The following is a 20,958-nucleotide window of genomic DNA, read 5'->3' as shown; positions in this document are numbered from 1 at the left end:
ACCCAGCTACCCCAAGGTGTGCCAAGGTCAGCCAAGCCCAGAAACGAATCCTGTCATCATTTTCCCAGCGAAATGGACAACCCCCCCGGTCCCGCGAGGGCTGCCGCAAGCCCGGTCGGTGTGACTTACTGACGCCATTGGATATTCCACTTACGTACACGCTAGACTGCTTATTGACTGCTGATCCGCCTTTAAACACTCCTGATTGCACCGCGTAAATACGTGCACACACACCGGTCGACGCCAACATCCCATCTCCAGCCTCACGCACATGGGGCGCCGTCTTCCACCATGCAGGCCCAGAACCGGGGACCAACAAAGAGACCACGGTGCAGGCGCAGCCTGATCCTTCGGCGCCGATCCAGCTGAATTGAGGCCGCATGATGCCGCTTTTCCTGCTTCCTTTTTCGGTGAGCCTCGTATCACGCCAGCGCAACGGATACGAGTGACTCAGATGGAGCGGGTGAGTACGTGAGGGGTGCATGGATGTTACGGTTGCCTGGCGGTGGTGATTCTAGACGCCTGCCGCCGTCTTGAGTCGGGCGCCACCGTCATGGAGGGAGAGAGGGGCAGGCTCGAGCGAATATCAGGCTGAAGAGAGGACTGGCCAGCAAAACTCCACACGACGGACTGGAGTTCGTGCCTTACATTAATGACCACGCTAGATGTAACGCTTCCAGGGTACATGACTTCGCCCGAGGCGGCTGAGATGGGTTTATTGAAGCAGGCCAAGGAGGAGAAGCAGGCTGGCTACAACGGTGGAGATTGTGTTTTGGCTCATTCTTCAACGTGCGTCGGCCACCCGTGTGTGGCGCTTGTTCCGCGCTCTAACTCAGCCTCCAAAGGGCTTCCAGGATCGATCACTTATTCAGATCAAGTCCTAGTGTTGCGGAGTACTACCACCTCTACCTCATGTCTCTTGTGCTTCTCATTTCGCTCGAGGTTGATCAATCGTCATACCCACCATTTACCAGACATGGAACACATCAATGGCCATGGGGAGCAAAGGCCCTATAGTGGTCAAGTGTTGAATCGCCTTGGTTAGTCTCGATCTCCCTGTCCTTCTCGGCGTAAGTTCCTTCTTAGATGTGCTAACCAAGAACGATGCAGACCTTTTGGACGATGACAATGAGCTGGAAGAAGACGCGCGCCGTTTCGCCCAGAAGGAGTTCAAATTGAAGGACAGCCCGGATAATCAAGTGTTTATCGAGAAGCTAATCCGCGCCGCTTACGTGGCTCGAGATGCCGGAAGTATGTAAATTACCTACCAGATACTCTCCGGCCAGTGTCGCCACATGACCTATATACTGACTCTTAATCCGGCGACCAGTATATGACAAAGTGGCTCGAGGCGATGAGGAATATGTCACCCGCCGGCTCCCCGTGACATTAACAGATCCGGAGAAAGAGGCCCTGCGGAATGAGCGAAACAAGCTGTTCTCCGAACGCAACATGCTGCGAGTCACCGCCGCCGTGTGCCTCGCTGCGTTCCTGCAGGGCCTCATGCAGGCCTCGCTCAACTCGTCATCGCTCTACCCCGAGCTCCTCGGCGCCGCGGGTATATCTAACACTACATCGAGTACTACCACTGATTCAACTGGGCCCGACACCTCTCTGCTCCCAAACAGTGAGTCCTGGGCGCTGGGCGGCCTCAACTCCGTGCCATGGTTCGCAGCGGCCGGCATCGGCTGTTGGCTGGCCCCACCGGCCAATAACCGTTTCGGAAGGAAAGGGGCTATAGCCATATCCGCCGCCATGATCATGGTGAGCTGTGTGGCCTCGGGGCTCATTCCCATCATTCAAAATAAGGACCGGCGATCGGATCGGTGGCGCATTCTTGTTGCCGTCAGAGTCATCAATGGCATTGGTACGTTACTAAACAGCCCTTTCCACCTAGTTATGGTCCACTGACCGACTAACCAATGTATTCAGGAATGGGCATGAAGGCCGTCAGTACTCCCATTCTGGCGTCCGAGACCGCCATCAGATTCTGGCGCGGATCCTTCCTTTTGGCGTGGCAGCTCTGGTGAGCGTCTTTCTTTTCCTATCATTCATGTTGCGCTTTACTCACGACTCTGCAAGGGTGGCTTGCGGCCTCATGTTTGGCCTCCTTTTGAATCTCATATTCGCGGCCACTATCGAGAACGACGACATTGTCCTGGGCTTGATGCTTGGTACGCCGGCTATCCAGGCAGCAATATTGTTGATTGTCATTTGGTCTTGCCCGGAGAGTCCTAGGTACTTCATGAAGTCCGATAACAAGAAGTATAGCCCAATGAGGGCTTATGAGGAGCTGAGGAAGATAAGAGAAACATGTGAGGTAAGTTGAAGAAGCGACCCGTATCTATTTCATGCGAGAAGGATACCTAACCCTCGTGCCGTGTAGCTGCTTGCGTTGCGAGATATCTACCTGTTGCACAAAACTATTGAGGAGGAACGAAACATTCATCCAGGCCCCCGGTCGGATCCGCCTGCCGATGGTAAAACTACTGGAAAGCGTTCTGTGGGCGGCTTCCTAGACCTCTTCACCCAAGTCCGGCTCCGAAATGCCTTGATTAGCGGTTCGACTGTCGCTCTATCCCAGCAGCTTTGTGGCAGTGAGCTGAACCCATTCGTTGTAACTGTTGTAAGCTATACTTGCTAACATATATCAGTCAATGTCTCTGCATTTTACTCTGGTAGGTTCAATAACCACAACGCAGGCATACGGTGCGTAATACTTACACTATAAAGGAACGCTCTTCACTGCATTCATTGGCGGAGATGATGAACAGCTCAAGCGTATCACTGCTATCGGACTCAGTTTCGGCTTTGGTAAGCCTCCGTACCCATACACGCTTGCCATGGTTTTCCACCAAACTCCGAAGCTAATGACCCGTCATTTAGGAGCTGTGATGTTCTTTTGCGGGCTTCCGGCGATCAAGACCATCGACACGCTGGGGAGAAGGAAGTGGCTGATTTCCACACTTCCGCTCATGTGCATCTTCATGGCCGCGGCCGCCTATTCCTTCCCAATTCCTTACACGCCAAACAGCGGGAACGCCAACACTGTGCGCTTGGTTGCCACATTGCTCTACCGTAAACACGACGCGGCCTCTCAAAACAAAAGCCGTTTGCTGATGATCGATTCTAGTCCATACTGCAGCGTATGCCCCAGGCCTGGGTAAGCGAATCTGACCACCATTTTCCTTCCATTTGGTGTACATTTGAAAACTGATCGACATATTTGCAGGCCCAATTCCTTTCACATTGGCATCTGAGAAGTGAGTCCGAGATCACTACCAAACGTAATGTGTGATATGCATGACGCTAACAACATCCATCAGCTTTCCGCTGTCCCATCGAGAAATTGTAAGTGTGATACCGACCAGTGACGACAACTGCGTGGCATATATCCGAGCTGACTCTGACCATCTAGGGTTGCGCCAGCGTGATATCCGTCAACCTGCTCTTCGCCGGCCTGTTGACCCTTTTCTTCCCACGGTGAGTAGTTATGACATTGTTTCAAGTCAAAACATCATGCTTGCTTACTGACCACCCGCGTAACCACCTACAGCCTCAGCGACGACAGCATCCTCACGCCCCCCGGCAGCCTCGGCCTCTTCAGCGGCCTCACCCTGCTGGCCTGGGTCCTCGTCTACTTCCTGGTCGAGGAGACGCGGCAGCTGTCGCTCGAGGACCTGCACAACGTCTTCAGCGCGTCCAAGACCAAGTTCGTCCGCGACAAGTACCGCCGGCTGGGCTACCTGGTGCGGCGCTACCTGCTCCGCGACATGAGCGCGCGGGACCCGGAGGCGGCGGCGGGGGATGAGGAGGAGGAGTACTCGCCGGGTCTGTTTGCCTCGGGGAGCTACGCACTGTCGGCGAGGCGGGGTTCTAGCGGCGGCGCAACTTCGCGGTCTCGGCGGGATTCGGGGGCTGCTAGTCCGCGGGGCTCGGCGGAGGCACATTCCCGGGACGGTCCGAGAGGGCGTTCTTAGCTTGGGTCACGTAGTTGTGGGGTGGGTGTATATAAACCGATTGAAGATTGCTCTTTGGAAAATTAGCTTTTTGTCTGGATTTGCAAATCATGACATGGGGGAAATATGGCAACACTGGCGTCGCCTGGCAACTGCCGGGGGGCGTTCCGAGCCAGGTTGAGCACTGGTGTTTGGGGAGTCGAAAGGACACCGGAACATTACATGTACATTAGCCGGGTATCAAGCGACGACATAATGCATCATTCTGTGTAAACCTACATGACAATGTTTAATAAGAATGTTCAAATTCAGACGATTAAAACCCAACGTGGCAGAGTTACTACCTTTTATCGCTCGGGGCCAGTCGGGACCTGAGACTTGGCCAAGTCCGCTAGCAATAAACTCTCGGAAGCCTCCCCGCTAGACACTAGAATGCCTGTGGGGAGAGTTGACAGCGGCTAGACTTCATCCAAGCGCTGGTCGACCCGACCCGCTTCGGATCAGATTCCGAATGACAGCCGGTTGGCACACGCAATACAAGATCGGATCTAAGCTTATTTGAACTTCCTTTCGGTATTATTCGAAACAATCTAATCGTGCTGCCGACTTTTGTCATACCGTAACAGACCAGACCGGACCAAGTACATCTACGCCAATGCTATGCCCTTGTCAATACATCAACCCGTCGCCCCGATGCAGTAATCGTAACACAGAAACCAGACCACGTTGTTAAAGTACATTTTTCGTCTAAACAGAACAGTCCACTCCTGCCTCAATCCTCATCCTCGTACAAATCCTGATCCCACCGCCTCCCCGGACTGGGCGTCGGACTCATCCGCATCTTGGGCCGGCTCCGGAAGACGAGCTCCATGTCGTCGACCCCTTGCTCCAGGAGGTCTTCGATGATCGTCGATTGCTCTGCCGTGTCCTCCTCTTCCAGTATGGGGAAGGCGGGCTCCTTGACGGGCGATATCATCCGGCACTTGCGCTCCGACCGCCGGCGTTCCAGCTGCGCCTTCTGACGCGCGGCTTCGTAACCCTGCATCGACCTCCGCGTTCGCGCCATCAGGTCCTCGGGATCTTCCGGCTCCGTAGGGTCATCTACGGTGTTGTTACTCAAGGCCTGGATATTGACTCGGGGTCGGGGCGTCGGCGACAGCAGTTGCGTGGTATCGTGCTCGTCCCAGTCGTTATCCAGCGAGGGCGTTCGCTGCATAGACATGCGAGTCCGCTCCGTCAACGACAGCGTGTGTCGAGGCTTCTTCAGAGGGGACGGTGACGCGTTGGACATGGAGGCCAGGATCTGATCCGCCGCGAGTTGAGTGGGAGAAGTCTCCCGGTCTGGCGCGGTCAATTCTTCCGCGACCGGCTTCTTCGATCTGGGCAGAGTACCTGGTAACTCTGGAGATTGCGAACGCGGAGGCGATATTGGAGGGGAGTATCGGAGTATCCTGGCTGTCCCCTGCTCTGATATTGGTTCCTCTGGCTCAGGGGTCACCGAGGAAGAGCGACTACTGATTGGCATGGGACTGGGGCGCGCATTGCGAGGCGTCTCCATCATTTCCTCGTTGTCGTCGTCATCATCGCTACTCTCAATCGGCGGTCGGGTGTTTATTGAATGCGTGCGAACCACAGGACGCCGCTTAGGCGAACGCAGGCTGGACCCATGAAGATTGACCGGCGGCCTAGAGAGTTTGGCTTCTCGTTCTAGTTCATTCTCCCACTCGTCAAGGTCTGACAGTTGCTCCGGTTCTTCGGGGCAGTGGGCCTTTGCTGAAGACCGGTTGGTGACTAGGCTGGCGAAATCGGGAATGCGCGCCAGGTCACTGTCGAGCTCCGCCTTCATGTTGTCGAGCAGCTGGGCGTACTGGGGCGGAGGTGGTGGTAGATTTAAGCCGTCCAGGTCTTGGGGTGTCATGGTGTCGGCAGTAAGTTCCAGATGGGCAGTGAAGCCGAGATCGATGCCTTTACTGTCAGGTCCGGGTGCTTTGCGAGGCTCAGCTACCTTGTCGCCAAATAGTTTCTTCCTAAAACCATCCCACTTTTCGAGCCGCGCGCGCTGTACTTGGACTCGCTGGTCCAGTTGGTCAAGCAGGCCCAGACTCTGATCTTCAATATCTGTCAGTGTCCCCTTCTGGACACCATCCCACACCTGCTCAAATGGGGTGGACAGCAGCCCGCCCTTGCTAGAGCTATTCTCGCCGTAAAGTATGTTTTCGGTCCATTGGTCGTTGCCCGTCCAATTCGTCTTGAGCAGCTGGCGCACTTGGTACCTCGTCTTGTCCGAGGCCTGACTGCTAGGATCGTCCGCCGCCAAGCTCTTGACCTGCTCGTTGCGCTTCGCAATGGTCTGCTCCTTCAGCGCCAGTAGTTGCGCAAAATCGTTATACCGTTCCCGCGCCGCATTCTTGTCCCGCAAGAATGCCCGTAGCGAAACCTTGTGGGCGAGAAACAGCCCGTTCAGCTCCGTCCGCTCGCCCTTGTAGCCCCAGTTCTCGATCGCGATGTTCTCGGAGATGGAGGGTCGGTAGTCGTGGCCGGCGTTGAGGGCGCGCTCAGCCACCAGCTTCTTCAGGACCGCCGAGGCGAAGACGGCCAGGACTTCTTCGAAACGCTCGCCCTTGCACTCGTCGAGCATGGTTTTGCGGATGACGGCATCGCGGCCGAGGATGCCGTTCTTCTTCGCCTGCTCTAGGCATCGTGTGAAGGCGGCGCGCAGATTGATGGACTGGACTTGGTCGAGAGGGGGGTAGAACGGCCGGAGCTTGTTCTGCGTCTCTTCGGGGTTCCAGAGGTTGAAGAGCTGGTAAAGCGCCCACTCGACGGCCTGGATGCGCTTCTTTTGGCCGCCGGCGGCATCCTTGGAGGAGAAGGTCGCGGGCGTGATGTCGGGCCAATCCTCCTCCTGGTCCAAGTCGAGGAGTCGCAAGTTGGTCAGGAAGAGCGTCCTTGAGGAGGTGGTGCTGGGAAGCTGGACAGTGCTGGCGGCGGCGGCGGCGCTGGGTTGCGTAGGTGCCAGAGGGGACTTGGCCGAGGCGCGTAAAGATATCGGTCTCGGTCGCGTGGAGGCGGGCTTGGGCGGTTGGAGGGCCATCTTTTCATTTCAATTTCGGGGATGAGACTCTGTCTTTGGCAATCGTGACCAAACACAAAGATTGGTACATGGCTCGGAGGGAAAAAAGCGGCACCGGCTGGCAGGTCTCGTAAAAAGTCGAACGTTCTGAACCTGACGAACCCGTCGGTGGTCTTGGTCGATTGGATTGTTGATGTTGACTTTTGCTTTGGGAAGTGCCGGCGAGCCAATGAAGTCACTAGCAACCGCTACTGCCCCCCAATTTCTCCCTAAACTCCCCTAAATCCATCTGGTTAGAGAGCCTGCCTAAGCCCGCCAGCGCAGGTACATTTAGTGGGGCCCCGGCAGCGAAAACTTGACCGCCACGACCGCCAACGCACTGAAAACCGAAGCCAACACTGATCCATCCCCATCAAACCCCATGCACGCCAAATCATCCGTCCTCGCCAGCGAGGCTTACCCGTCGTGCCGCCAGCCCTCCAGCCCCAACAGGGCCTGCATCCCTGCCAATGGGAAGGAACTATTGACTGCTAGTCAATTGGGAATCGGACGGATTGGCGAATTTGATTGGACCTGGCACCATATAACCATGGTACCCGACACTGGCCAACAATGATTTCATTCCCCCAGCCCCCCACTAGGTTGTTCTCAGTGGTGACAATGCCGGGCTTTGGTGAGTACTAAATAGGATGAGTATGTCGGGGTCTTATATGCCGAACAGCAACGATCCCGTCGGCAACGACATCCCTAGCTTCATGTATATCTTATTCAGTGCGTACGTGCCTGCAGATGGTGGACATCCGCAATCGATCATTCTCACCAGGAACTCGACCGTATCCACTTGCCCCTCATTCTCGGCAACCTCTGAAGACTTAATTCTTTCTATGTCATGGGCCAAGCCTATGCCGAGAAGCAATGAGCAGCGTTACTGCAGCCGTAACGTTACCATCATGAGAAAGAACGCGGGGGCAGCTAAACTTGGATATTCGGTAACAGTATAATATCAGATATGCATCTCCTGATGTGACACAACTGGTCTTTGCTTGCATCATCTTGTGAACGTTATTTGTCCATCGCAATGCTTTGGCTCGTCGCAACTTCTTGCCTCTGGTGGCTCGCTGCCGCTCAACTACCTGCGCGATACAGCAATGTCGACCAAAGATGGGTTGCGCCCGAAAGGGCAGCAGAGGACCGCTCTCAGAAAGATTCGTTCCTTGACTCGTTAATTGCCAACATGACGATAGAGGATTTGGGTAAGACGGAAACATCTAAAATTGTGTAAGCCGAGTAGCTGAACGGACTAGTCCTACAGGTGCATCTCATGTTCGCCGGGGAGATCATTGGAGTCGAGTCTCGGAATGAATTATACGGTATGGGGCACTCCAGCCCGTGTCTTCCATAGTAAAGGTCGAGGATGCTCACAAGATGCAGACCACACCATGCGCTTTTCCCCCGGCTCGCCCATCGGCGTTATGCACGATTGGTGAGATGAACTTACATGAATTTCCGTTTTTCCTCACTGCCCTCGGCTCGCTGATGGACATTCAGGTACACGCTGAACGCCTCCCAGAACAACGAGCTGCAGCAGTTGAACCTGGACAAATCGCGCCAGAAGATCCCGATCCTGCACACGGGCGAATGCCTGCACGGAGTGGGGTCCTTCAAGCAATCCATGTTTCCGCAGAGCCTGGGCCTGTCCGCTAGCTTCGATACCGATCTGGTCTACCGCGTCGGGCGCGCCATTGCGAAGGAGGCGCGCTCGACCGGCATCCACGCCTGCTTCTCGCCCGTCCTCGATATCGGCCAGGATCCCCGGTGGGGTCGGATGCAAGGTGTGGATTGACTCTTCCTGTCGTTTCGGGCAATCACTAACTGCCAGTCGTTTATAGAAGCATGGGGCGAAGACAAGATCCTGACCTCACATATGGGGGTTGCGTATTCCTCGGGCCTGTCGAAGAACAGCTCGTGGTCAGAGCCCGATGCAGTGGTGCCCGTCATGAAGGTGCCGAAATAGCCACGTACCATGATGTCTGGGCCAGGCGTAAACTGACATCGCCTAGCACTTCGCGGCACATGGTTCACCACAGTCCGGGCGAAATGCAGCGCCGTTCATGGGCCATGGCAATCGACAAGTGCTCCAGGATCTCCTGACCCCTTTCAAAGCTGCAGTACAGCTGGGGGGCGCAAGAGGTGTGATGATGTAAATAAGTATCTGAACTTCGTCTTACGGTCTCGTGGATTGACTTTGAGACACGAACAGGGCGTATAACGAGTTTGACGATATCCCAGCATCGGTACATCCGATGTTATACAAGGCTTTGGAGGATTGGGGCTATGAGGGATTCGTCATGGCCGATGACACAGGTTTACCTTATCCACAGCCTCAAACTCGACAGACTGTGGACTTACACATCTTCCAGGCATGATCGAGCTCGAGACGATGCATAAGGTGGCCGACAGCCCGGCTGATGCCATCGCGCAGTGGTTCAACGCGGGAGGCATGCTCCAGTTCTACGACTACTCCCTGGAGACCTACCTCAACGTGAGAAGCTCGCCAAGTCGCGTACGTCCTGCAGGCACTTGCTAACCTGCCCACACCAGACCACCAAGGGACTGATCGCCAATGGCACGGTCACCCTGAAGACACTGCAATCCCGGGTCCGGAGAATGCTTGGGGTGAAGTGGGACCTCGGCTTGTTCCAGAACCCCCTCATTCCCGACAACAGCCCCGACCCTCTCAGTCTGGTGGAAGAGCATAGAGGGCTCACGCTGGAGGCGGCACAGAAGAGCATCGTCCTTCTCGAGAACAGAAATGAGACGCTACCCCTGCGGCCGCGCGAGCAAAACATCAGCCGCATCGCCCTGATAGGCCCCTTCGCGGATACGATGAACTATGGCGACTATTCCGGAGCATGGGGACAGTACCCGGCCGGTGCCGCCAAGACATTACGGGGAGGGCTGCTGGCATACACGAAAACATCATCTAACACGAAGACCAAAATCGAGCTCGTTTCTAGCTGGGGCGCCAACACGTGGGAATACAATGGCCAGTACGTCGTTCCGCCCTACCTGCTCTCCGCGAACGGCACCAAAGGCGGGCTGCAAGCGAAATACTTCCACAACCCCAATTTCCAGGAGCAGCCCGTCGAGAGGGTGGAGGCGCCGGCACTGGACTGGGGCATGTATCCACCCCCAGGTCTCCCGTCCAACAACTTCAGTACCATCTGGGAAGGCGAGCTCGAGTCGCCCGTCGACCTGGACGTAGACGGCTGGATCGGGGTCGCCGTCGGTCCCAACACGACCGCGAGGCTCTACGTGGACGACCAGTTGGTCATGTCGCACGGCACCGCCGACCAATTTCTGGACTCGGGCACCGTCATGGGCAACATCATGCAGTACCCCTTCACCCAAGCCAACAGCACCCAGCCGCCGCCCGGATCCGCGCCCTTCACGTTCCGCCAGGGCGCGACGTACCGCATCCGCATCGAGTACCAGGCCTACAACCTGCACAAGAAGATCGAGAACGTCTCGTCGCTCAACTCGCAAATGGTCCTCTTCTGGAACCTCGTCGACCGCAACGACGGCGACCGCGCGGTCTCACAAGCCGCCCAGCTGGCCGCCACGGCCGACCTCGTCGTCCTCGCCGTGGGCGCAGCCTGGAACTCGGACGGCGAGAGCGGGGACCGCGCCACCCTGGGCCTCTCCCCCTCGCAGGACCGGCTCGCGGGCGCCGTGTACGCGACAGGCAAGCCCGTCGTGCTGGTCCTGCAGGGGGGAAGGCCCTTCGCGGTCCCCCGAGTTTTATGAGGCCAGCGCCGCGGTGCTGTCGGCCTTCTTCCCGGGCCAGAGCGGCGGGCAGGCCGTCGCCGACGTGCTGTTCGGGGCGGCGTCGCCGGGCGGGCGTATGCCGGTTACGGTGCCGCGCCATGTGGGACAGCTGCCTGTGTACTACAATTTCAAGCAGTTCGCGCGCAGGATCAAGTATTTGGATGTGGACTCGGAGCCGCTCTACTGGTTTGGGTACGGGTTATCTTATACCACGTTCGCGACGTCAAGCTTCCAAGCGCAGGTGCTGGATCAGCCGCTGCAACGGGAGAGCTCGACTACATTCAGCGCCGGCGACACCATCCGTTTCTCAATCAACGTCCGCAACAACGGCACCCGCCCCGGCAGCTTCGTGGCCCAAGTATACCTACTGGCGCGGGTGTCGTCAGTGGTGCAGCCCGTGAGGCAGCTCGTGGCGTTCAAGCGGGTGTACCTGCAGGCCGGGGAGGAGGCCAGCGATATCACCATGGAGCTGGACGTGGACCGGTACCTCACCATCTACAACCGCTGGGACGAGTGGGAGCTCGAAAAGGGGGCCTACACCTTCTCGTTGCTGGCGCACGGGGGCAGCGCGCTGGAGACGGGGTTGAATGTCACGATGCGGTGCATTTAGAGGGGTCTGATGCAGTTCCTGGCTGTCCATGGGTACCTTGAATGGGTGATCGAGGTATGCGATTGGGGGAAAGCGATGCCCCTACGTTGGCCGCGCAGGTTCTTGACCCCTGTAATTGAGTATTTCTCTGGTAAGTAGATGAGCAAGAGGATATGAGCCAGAAGATATGAGTAAGAAGATATGAGCCAGAAGATTTGAGCCAGAAGATTTGAGCAAGAAGATATGAGCAAGAAGATATGAGCAAGGGGAATGCGGGGCAGATCGTTCCCTGTTGGCCTATCAGGGGCGGGGTTCTGCGCGTTAGGCACTCGTAGCAACAGCGGAAGGTCCCAGTCATTCTTTTTTTTTTTGGAACAAAAACCAAGACTATATTATCTTCCTTCCATGACACCAATCATTGTATATACCATTGACCTTCAATCGTGCCCAGATCATTCATCTCCAGTATCGCCATGTCTTGGAACAGCCTGCCGGCGGAGCTCAGGGCGCAAATTGTCGGCCACTTTGAGCTCCCACGGCCAGAGCTGGGCAGTCGCTTGCCTTCCCGAGAGTACTTGAACAGACGCGCTACGCTGTGGAATCTCTGCCTCACCTGCCGCTCCGCGGCCGTGGAAGCGCAGTCATGGCTGTATCGCACCATCATTCTCTTCCTCGACTTCAGGAAAGTCAAGCCTTCCTCTCTTGGCTGTGACCAAACAACTTCTCCTGCATCTTCCTCAATCCTGTTTGTCCTAAACGGCGTCACAGGCAAACCATCGGACAACCTGGTGCCGCTGCTTCGAACGCTGGCACACAACCCGGCCTTGCGCCTGCACATCAAGTATCTTGCTTGTGCCCTGCCCATTAGCGGTGGCATACTGCGGGCCCGGCATGAGTCCCCATCTGACCGAGAACTACAGAGGGCTACATGGACAAGCTGGTTGAGCCACAATGACGGCTTCTCTCACTTGCCCGAATTTGCAAGACGGGTTCTGGATATCGCCGAGCTCCCAGCGCCGCGCCCGATAATGCCACACACAAGGCGACTCGGCCTTGAGGGCTCTGACGACATTGAAGATGGTATTGATACCATCGCGGAGAAGACGCTTGCGGCTCTTTTCTGCCTGCTGCCCGAGGTCGACACCTTGCTCATCGAGGGCGTCGATAAATGGCCGTGCGATGTGACACCCATGATTCTTGAGGAACTCTTGAAGGATGAGGCGACTGCTTCGGCCGTCCTGCCGAAATTGGCCACCCTGCAGATACAGCTGCATAACGTATCCCGGGACAGTCGCAATCCGGAGCGGCCCATGGTCTCGTTTGATGCCATCTACGCGCTCCTGAACCTGCCGACGCTGCGGCACATCGAGACGTGGCACGTAGACGGATTCCAGTCTTTCTTCGACGTTTACAGTTCGCGGCCCGACCACAACGAGTCACGGACCAGGGTCAATCTCCGCCAGTGGTTGCCCAAGATCGAGTCTTTGAGCCTTTCAAGTGTCAACCACCACTGCAGCGACTTCTATGCGGCCTGCCGGGTAGCCACGAACTTGCGCCGCTTGGCCTTGGATGCGGTCGGGATGCATAGAGGGCACTCGGAATCACATTCCCCCCCTCACTTAGAGGCCCTCAGCTCCGCACTGCTGCTCCGCGCCGAGACGCTAGAGGAGCTGCGCCTGGCCGGGTTCGAGCGCCATGCCCTCAAGCACCTGAGCTGGTCCTACCGCCTGACCTGCTTGCCCTCCATGACCAAGCTCCGGATCTTGACCCTCGACGTGTTCATGCTGTTCGGGCCGTCGGGGCAGATCGACCGCCTGTGGCTGCCGGACCTGCTGCCGCCGAACCTGGAGCGGCTGGACCTCTGCGACCGCTGGAGCGACGCGGACGCCGATTACGGCGACTTCCTCCGCCTCCACCCGGAGCTTTACGTCGATGCCTTGGCCCGCCAACTGCTCGATCTGGCGGCAGCGGTGCAGCCGCGGCGGCGGGAAGAGCAGGAGAAGGGCCGGCTCTCGAGGCTGCGTGCCGTGCACCTCCGGCCCGGCCCCAGATGTGCGCGTCACCGGTGGCTGCAGGCCTTGCAGCTGCGCCACGTTGAGCAAGCGTTTGATCGAGCTGGCGTTTCCTTCACGTATGTTCTGGCTAAGGAAGAGTGCCATCTGGTTTGCCCCTCTTTAATAGAGTCCGCGATCGACCTTTGAACCGTGGAGGTGTGGAAAACACTTTTGCGGGGGGTTAGGTCACGTAGGCCATGGTTGTCTCGGGGCAACTGGGCTTGATCGGGCATGGCATTCCCGAAACCGGCTACACTTAATGTCTGGTGAGATCGCCTTTCAAACTGTACCTCCCGGCTCATGCGTCTCGCACTCGGTCTGTTGGTCCGGCACGTACGCTCACTGGAAGATGAGCGACATGGCCTTGGGGGGATCGGCCGCGAATAGCTCGCTGCTATCACCACTAATACGATCCTCCTTCTGGCTCTTCGAACCGTACCACACTAGGGGGTCGACGTGGTCGTTGCCGGTGAAGCGCTTTCCGAACCAGCCGGACGCCGCCAGGAGGCCGTCAGATGGCGACGCGGTGGGGAACTCGGCGCCCTTCCAGAGTCCTCGCAGTTCATCGATCTGGACTGCGGGCAGGGTGTCGAAGATTTCGTGGGCCTGGGCGGTCGTGACTTTGCCCGCGGCTACGGCGTCTTGGAAGGAGAGCATGATGGCTGTGTTGAAACTTGGGTTGTGTTGGCGATACCTTACTTTGGGTATTTGTAGAAAGGAAATTCGAGGTGTGTATGTTAACTGGCCTGATCTTTGAAATTGATGAAAAGTCTCGGAAATACCAACAATTGATGATAAAGCGCAATTAAATCAGGCTCTGGCAAGCTGGACGGGTCATGTCGTGTATATGCGTGCGCCCGTCAATGGGGGTGCCCCGTCTTGCATCTTACGACAAGCCACTTAATAAATGCAGCAAACAAGATATCATCCCGCGCTTTTCATGGTTGCGTTACCTTGACACGGCAAGCCGACAGGGCTTTAGAGATGATGTTTGTAGACGACGGCCGCAGTAGCTGCGAGGCTGGAGCCGTATTGAACATCCTTCGGCAGCAGTGACAGGTTGCATGCGAAGATGCTGCAGGCACAGCAAACACATATTACATCGCCTTCCCATAACTTTAGCTCTGTCACGACTTCACAATAGCAAATGTGTTTTTGGATAAGGCTGGTTCGGTGTTGGGACCAGGCCAATGGAACTCTTGACAGTTGCCTGTGCAATTGCTAAGGGCTTCGTCGGGCTCTTCTCCTCGACAGCTCCTACCGATCATCAGTAGCGGCATGATCCACATTGCTTAGGGCTGAGTTGACCGTTGCGGGAAGCTTGTTCCAGGGCGCAGTGTGCGGGTTGCACGGAGGGGCTGCACTAAATGCAACACGGCCCAACCTTACTTCAACCGAGCCGAATCCAACCCCCAGAGAGCCCTGTCAGAAAGTCCACTGGAACTTCGGGCATTTGGCCCAACTGATGAGCGGTCATGGCGGTGATTTTATCTGGCTGATGCGGTAGATTTACATGGACGGCAAATGTTCACGTTGTTGGGAATCAAGCCAACTGGGCGCCGCAGCAGCCCGATGCGGCTTTAATCACAGCCGGGTTCTCTGGGGCCAACGGAGGCTCAGTACCACGACTGTGACGCTCTGCTGACCACCCTCCCAGGCCTTTCTTTACTCGGCATCGCATCCGATTTCCGTCAGCAAGTCTCTTCGGATAATCTTCGATTAAATAAATCCAGCTCAAGCCCACGTATTCGCAGGCCAGTTAAGTAGTTATCATGAAGATCCTTTGCCGGCAGGTGTGACGTTGGCGGCCGGAATTCAGTAAGGTTGCGGTCGCAGCTAGGGTTGACTAGAACCCCCACATCTGCCGTGACATCAGCAGTCAGCCGGTCTTGACTTCCACCGCCTTTGGCCTGAGCCACGGGTTGCCGTTCATGGCTGTACTGTTGGATTTGGACATCCACGATGGAGATCATGGTGAGCATGGGCAGACGGACGGAATGTAGTAGTACGTTACGTGCGGGTCTGCCCCGCTGGTGGTAGACCAATCAGATATGCGTGGCAAAAGCATACCCCTGGAGCCGCGGTACTTTCTTGCATGCCTTAATCACCAGACTGCTGACGGTATGCCTTATCAAGTGCCTTCTGCCTTCTTCTGGGGCTTTCAATTCCGTTATCTCTCCGAGCTGGCCGGCAGTGTCCAGTCATCCTAGCCAGAATGTCCTACATAATATGGGTCTCGAAAGACGTGCCTCTTTGATTACGACTTGAAGTATGGCCATTGGCCTGATGGAACTGATTTCCCGTCTTTATTTCTTTTCCTTCTGTATTTTCACTACTGTAATCCCTACGTGGCGAAAGCAAAACGTCAATCCATATCAAGTAAAACCGGACGCAACTCGAATTGAAAGGTGAAAGATGATTGTGGGGGTTCTTTGGTCCATGTGTAATCGTTTCACTTGGAGGATCTTGACGGCTATAACAACAAGCATCGACGAACATGTCCAGTCTACCCAGCGATGAACGCCAATATGTACCGCCCATGATATCGAAGAATGGCTTTCTGGTGAGTATCGGGACCCCTTCTGTAGGTTGGATCCATACTAATGTCGCATCAAGGTCGGCGTCTGGCTCAGTGCTGCTCTCTCGGCCATCACGCTGGCAATGCGACTCTTCTCTCGTTTCCGAGGACCAAGGAAGCTGTACGCAGACGACTGGCTCATCATCGTCGCCTGGGCCCTCTGCGGGATGTCTGCTATTGTTTGGCAGAAGCAGGCGTCGTACATCTACATCGTGCGGGACGTCATCACCGGAAACATCCCACCTTCGGAGTCGTTTGCCGAGGACTCCAAGAAGTCGTGGCAGAGCCAGCTATTCATACTGATGTTTTGGACTACGAGTATTGTCATGGTCAAACTATCGTTCCTGTTATTCTTCAGGAGGCTGAGACGGAATGTGACTAAAGGCCAGTATCTCTGGTGGGCGTCGCTGTGTTTGACCGTCTCGGTCTACTTTGTCTGGATCGGGGTCATACCGTACAAGTGCCTGACGCGGTCCTTGGATATGAAGGTGGAAGACGACGCTACTGATTGCGCCCGTCTCAACGTGGTGACGCTGGTCACTAGTTGCGCGTTGGATATCGCGACTAACCTGCTCAGTAAGTTGTCGCAAGGTGCGGCCAAGAAATGCGTCCCAGCTGACAGACACAGTCTTGTGTATTCCGATAAATCTAGTGTGGAACACCCGAATCCAGATACGCCAGAAGCTGGCGCTGTTGGGGATTTTCTCTCTGGTGATGGTTACAATGGCCATTACAATAGTCCGCGTCACTGTTATCACTGCCACGACTGACGGCACCAAACAATATGATGCCGGGTGGACATACTTTTGGCTAGCTGTAGAGCTGGGTGTTGGTAAGTCAATTCCACCCCTCAATACCCTTTGTAGTCTCTTTTGTATAAGACCAGCTTGCTAATGGCATTGAGTCCTAGCTATCGTCATCGCATGTGTCTCGGCCTTTCCGCAGCTGTTTTCGCCCTCGAAGAAGTCCGAGAAGCCGGTTGTGCCTCTAATCTCATCCTTTAAACGGGCTACGCAGCGAAGCAGGTCCAACTATACGCACCTGGATGAATCACTCCTGGATTCACATGCCACCGAGCTTCGCCCTGTAAACACTGAACCGGTTCATCTCTCAGACACCACATCCCACAGACACAGAGATGGTGCAGGACCGACAGGTTGAGGATTGGTGTCTCGTAGTTTCCGTAGAAGGGAAGGAAAAAATATAGTTGCCGAATGTGCTAGAGAGGAAGCAGCTATCAGAAATTCGACTAGTACAGTGTTCAACATATATAATAAGTATATATGGAAATGATGGATACTTGGACATAACAGTACTAGGCTCACAGAGCTCGTCATCGATCCCTGCTAAACTCCGAAACGGCGAGGTTCAGGCCAGCTCTACCGGCGACGCCTTCGTCTCCTGTGGCAAAGCTGACACAGCAACCATGGTGCGTTGATCCCCTGCTTCCGCAGGCAATGCCCTTCCCCCAGCCTCCAATATCTCGCCGCCTCCGACTTGATGGGGAATAGATCTACCACCAGCTTCGCGAATATGTGTGTCATCCAGTTGAGCCCCCGCCGGCCCAGTCTCTCCCTGAACGGTCTCCTTGTGGTCATCACCCCTTCCATTGTGGCTTTCCGCATTACCGGCGTACAAGCTGCCGGTTACGCTCTTCAATGCCTTGAAGTCAGTTCGAGGAGCACTTCGGGAGTTGGAATTCTCCATGCGGAGATCGGAAATTGTCTCAAGCTTTTCGGCAAGAATCGGAGTGTCCGCAAAATCAAGTAATTCGACGGAGTTCAAGTATGGAAACGAGACGCCGCCTGCGTCGTGAAGAACAAGCTCAACCAATGTGGAACAATTGAAATCCTGCCAGTGACCACCCCCAAGTTTCGGAGCGGCCCTGATGCTGATGTTGGCGTTGTCGACAAAGTTTGTATATTCGTTCGACGGAGTCATCCAGATTTCTGTCAGGGCTGGCGCTTCACTGATGTTCAACTGCGTGAACTGAAAGTACTCGGTAAAATTGATCTTCTGTAGATCAGGGTTGCAGATAACATTAATGCTCTGACCAAAGGGTACATCCGTGAAGTTCAGGGAGCCCTTTGCACCCTGAATCAAGACGTCGCCCTTACCGTCAAGCGTCCGCAAAGGGCCGTTGTCAATATCTTCCTGTGAAGTAATGACGGCATCATATTTGTGCCATTCAGAACGGTCCGATTCATTGCACGCTTAGGACGTTAGTCAGTATCCAACGCATGATCAATGTAGGCCCGGATCTGAGCTTACGCATAATGCAATTTGTCTTAGCAGTGTGCTGCTGACACTTTTCGTGGATCTTTGTTGCGACAAGGAATTATTACAGGAGCGATGTGCGGGTGAACATGAGTTTTGGCGCCAATTTCGTAGATAGGGAAGCTGAAGCATTCATTTAACTTGTCCGAATCTCAGCCTGATATCTACTTGATTCGAAAGATAGGGTTCCCTGCCTAACACCATCGCTCGTTTAATCCTGTGTAGCCCCAAACTGTGCGGGCAGACGATGGAGTAGACGATGTAGCCCCCACGGCGTTGCTTACCGGATAATAATACCACTCGAACCAATTATGTACATGTAAACGTGGAAGAGGGTGTCATACAGTCTCAATGTATGTCAGCAAATGAGGCAAGCAACTCTTGGCCTGGGGTCGGACTGTCGATTGAAATACGAAAACGTGATGAATGTGAACACGTCCAATGGGCTGTTTGTCTGTATGCATATATATAAAGACCCAATAGCATGGTGGCATCCGATAGCCTTGCGGCGAAGACGACCATTTATCCGCTAGGATCGGCATAGCAGAATGCATGTCATTTTCGGCACTTGAAAACGATACGTGAGAAAACCACAAAACAGCTACTTAGTGCAAATGGTTCTTTAGGTTTCAAACCGCATGTATTTGTATTCAGTGCTAATGCTCGTCAAGTGCTATAGAAGTAACGGAATGATGTGTCTGTAGCCGACCCGTGACTTTCACTAGTACCCAGTTCATCCCCCACTCCTAGGCCGAGAGACAACTTCCAAATTTGAAGTGCTGGTAGTCTAGCATTCGATCCGGACAGACCAGATCCCCTTCAAGGAGTGGCACTGGTGCGAACTGAAGGCGGTCTTCGAGCCGCCGTCGCAGTTGCCGCCTGGGTAGCCCCTCACTATAACACCGCGCAGCATTAGTCACGGTCTCCTGCATAAGGCATACTATACTTTGGAAGGGAAGGGATTGTTCTTACTCTTGCATCCGTTGGTGTGGTCCTGGACCTGTACGCCGTGGTCCGTGGAGGCGAGCGCGATACAGTTGTTCCGCGAGTAGGTTCTCGAAGGACCTCCGCCGCCGGAGCAGGTCGTCTTGCTGTGCCACTTGAGCTTCATGTCCCAGGCCGCGGTAGCCGGGGCGAACACGGCAGCCGCCGTGGCGACGATAGGGATGATATTGTTGATGAGCATGTTGAATGAGTGCGGTCGATGTGGGAAGATGATATGTCTGTTATGAGGATTCTGCTATGGGGGTGAATGAAGACGGGATTGCAAGATGGGAGACGGTAATCCTAGGGAGAAACTAGAGATATTTATACTTAAATGATATGCCAAAGGACCTGATTCCATTGTCTCCAGTAGGACTGGCTGCGACATGCAAGTATGCGCCTTGCTATCTGTTTCAATCAATTTTATACCTCTAGGGCTGACAGGAGCGGCGTACAGTCCTATCTGGTTCAAAATACCGAGCCTACATCTAAGTTTCCACCCAATTGGATTGCTCAATTCACTTGCTTAACGGACCGTGTGAGCTTTCGAATAGCATCGCCGCTGTAGAGGCGTTTCTTTTCGTGGGGCTGGTGCCGCATAGCCGGCAAAATTCCATAAACAATAATGCTTGTCAGATGCATAGCTGCGATACCATCTCTTGGCCGCATTAAGGCGGAACAGTCGAGTAGGTACCGGCTAGCCGAGGCTCAGCCATGCGACCACGTATTGCGACCAAATGCAGTGAGATTCCCCATATAACGACGTATTACGTAAAGCCAAGGGACTACTATCCAATTCATACCCATACCGGATCATGAAAAGCAAGCAATCGCGGGCAGTATATTCAACAACCCGTGAATAAAGCTTCTGCTCCGAACCCCGCTAAGACGAATAATATGAGCCTCTATGGATACTCCTATATTTCCACCGCCGTGACCATACCGAGCAGACACGCCCATTTGCTATGACTAGCTGTATAAATCGCCAGTAGCCCATAGATCCCCATGGATCCTGACGATTTGAGTTGGCAGGCTGTGGAATGATCTCCTTCCCTACAGATCGACTGAGGCTGGTGGCATTGCTCATCAGGCCCAATCGCGTCTCAAAGAGTAAGGGTGGTGGTCACACCAAAAGTTGAGGAGCAACTAGCTGGCAAGACCTGGACAAGGCCCATATCTTCGAAAAGAAAGAAATAGAAAAAGAATTCCAATAAGATCCTATACGCCGTATTGGTCGTTTCCGTACCACGTCCGTCAAAGCCGCGGCAAGCCGACCAAATCGTCCAGGCGGGCAGGCAGGCAGAAAGTGCTTGGTTATGATTGCTCCCGAAGTTAAGAAGGATGCTAGAGTTCATCTTGATACATGCAGCAAATGCGGACGACAAAACTGAGCCATCTACTAATCGAGATACATGCCCTTCCATGTATGCAACATAAATACCTAGGTAATGAGCTCAGCAATACTCGGGCAGCCTGGGGTTGTGATGGAGATACGTCGAGAAACATAACAGTTTTTGGGCACGAATGGATGTTTGGGTGTCATCCCGCATGTGTTCTTATTCAGTGATACGCGTCAAGCGCTGTAGATGTAAAGGAATGGTGTGTATGTAGCCCCT

General features: G+C 54.9%; 8 protein-coding genes across 8 annotated transcripts; 4 read left to right on the top strand and 4 right to left on the bottom strand.

Annotated features, from left to right (window-relative positions):
- Positions 1-976: 976 nt before the first annotated feature.
- On the top strand, positions 977-3,857 carry PG985_005351 (uncharacterized protein; the record flags this gene model as incomplete). Its single annotated transcript, XM_066825120.1, has 13 exons — positions 977-1,040; positions 1,087-1,251; positions 1,331-1,867; positions 1,933-2,026; positions 2,083-2,320; positions 2,387-2,597; positions 2,655-2,678; positions 2,734-3,078; positions 3,134-3,163; positions 3,233-3,263; positions 3,327-3,351; positions 3,419-3,483; positions 3,557-3,857. Coding segments are annotated over 13 exons (2,130 nt in total), but the record flags the coding sequence as incomplete, so codon positions are not given.
- Positions 3,858-4,731: 874 nt separating this feature from the next.
- Positions 4,732-7,053, bottom strand: PG985_005350 (uncharacterized protein; the record flags this gene model as incomplete). Its single annotated transcript, XM_066825119.1, has 1 exon — positions 4,732-7,053. The coding sequence occupies one exon, from the start codon at positions 7,051-7,053 to the stop codon at positions 4,732-4,734; it is 2,322 nt and encodes a 773-aa protein (XP_066688279.1).
- A 1,057-nt stretch (positions 7,054-8,110) lies between these two features.
- Positions 8,111-11,470, top strand: PG985_005349 (glycoside hydrolase family 3 protein; the record flags this gene model as incomplete). Its single annotated transcript, XM_066825118.1, has 10 exons — positions 8,111-8,285; positions 8,337-8,402; positions 8,464-8,515; positions 8,581-8,864; positions 8,922-9,034; positions 9,093-9,232; positions 9,293-9,396; positions 9,453-9,574; positions 9,634-10,766; positions 10,804-11,470. The coding sequence occupies 10 exons, from the start codon at positions 8,111-8,113 to the stop codon at positions 11,468-11,470; spliced, it is 2,856 nt and encodes a 951-aa protein (XP_066688278.1).
- A 452-nt stretch (positions 11,471-11,922) lies between these two features.
- On the top strand, positions 11,923-13,650 carry PG985_005348 (uncharacterized protein; the record flags this gene model as incomplete). Its single annotated transcript, XM_066825117.1, has 1 exon — positions 11,923-13,650. The coding sequence occupies one exon, from the start codon at positions 11,923-11,925 to the stop codon at positions 13,648-13,650; it is 1,728 nt and encodes a 575-aa protein (XP_066688277.1).
- A 192-nt stretch (positions 13,651-13,842) lies between these two features.
- PG985_005347 (uncharacterized protein) lies at positions 13,843-14,160 on the bottom strand (the record flags this gene model as incomplete). The annotated part of the gene is made up of 1 exon (XM_066825116.1): positions 13,843-14,160. One exon carries the CDS (start codon positions 14,158-14,160, stop codon positions 13,843-13,845), a length of 318 nt encoding a protein of 105 aa, XP_066688276.1.
- A 1,840-nt stretch (positions 14,161-16,000) lies between these two features.
- PG985_005346 (uncharacterized protein) lies at positions 16,001-16,912 on the top strand (the record flags this gene model as incomplete). Its single annotated transcript, XM_066825115.1, has 3 exons — positions 16,001-16,066; positions 16,120-16,657; positions 16,704-16,912. Coding segments are annotated over 3 exons (813 nt in total), but the record flags the coding sequence as incomplete, so codon positions are not given.
- A 537-nt stretch (positions 16,913-17,449) lies between these two features.
- On the bottom strand, positions 17,450-18,356 carry PG985_005345 (uncharacterized protein; the record flags this gene model as incomplete). Its single annotated transcript, XM_066825114.1, has 2 exons — positions 17,450-18,294; positions 18,353-18,356. The coding sequence occupies 2 exons, from the start codon at positions 18,354-18,356 to the stop codon at positions 17,450-17,452; spliced, it is 849 nt and encodes a 282-aa protein (XP_066688274.1).
- A 789-nt stretch (positions 18,357-19,145) lies between these two features.
- Positions 19,146-19,544, bottom strand: PG985_005344 (uncharacterized protein; the record flags this gene model as incomplete). Its single annotated transcript, XM_066825113.1, has 2 exons — positions 19,146-19,252; positions 19,331-19,544. The coding sequence occupies 2 exons, from the start codon at positions 19,542-19,544 to the stop codon at positions 19,146-19,148; spliced, it is 321 nt and encodes a 106-aa protein (XP_066688273.1).
- Positions 19,545-20,958: the final 1,414 nt, after the last annotated feature.

The sequence above is a fragment of the Apiospora marii genome (genome assembly GCF_038362585.1).
Source record: "Apiospora marii strain CBS 49790 chromosome Unknown utg000003l_segment0_segment0, whole genome shotgun sequence".
NCBI lineage: Eukaryota > Fungi > Ascomycota > Sordariomycetes > Amphisphaeriales > Apiosporaceae > Apiospora > Apiospora marii.
The sequence above is the reverse complement of the archived record's forward strand: the minus strand, read 5'-3'. Positions and strand labels throughout refer to the sequence as shown.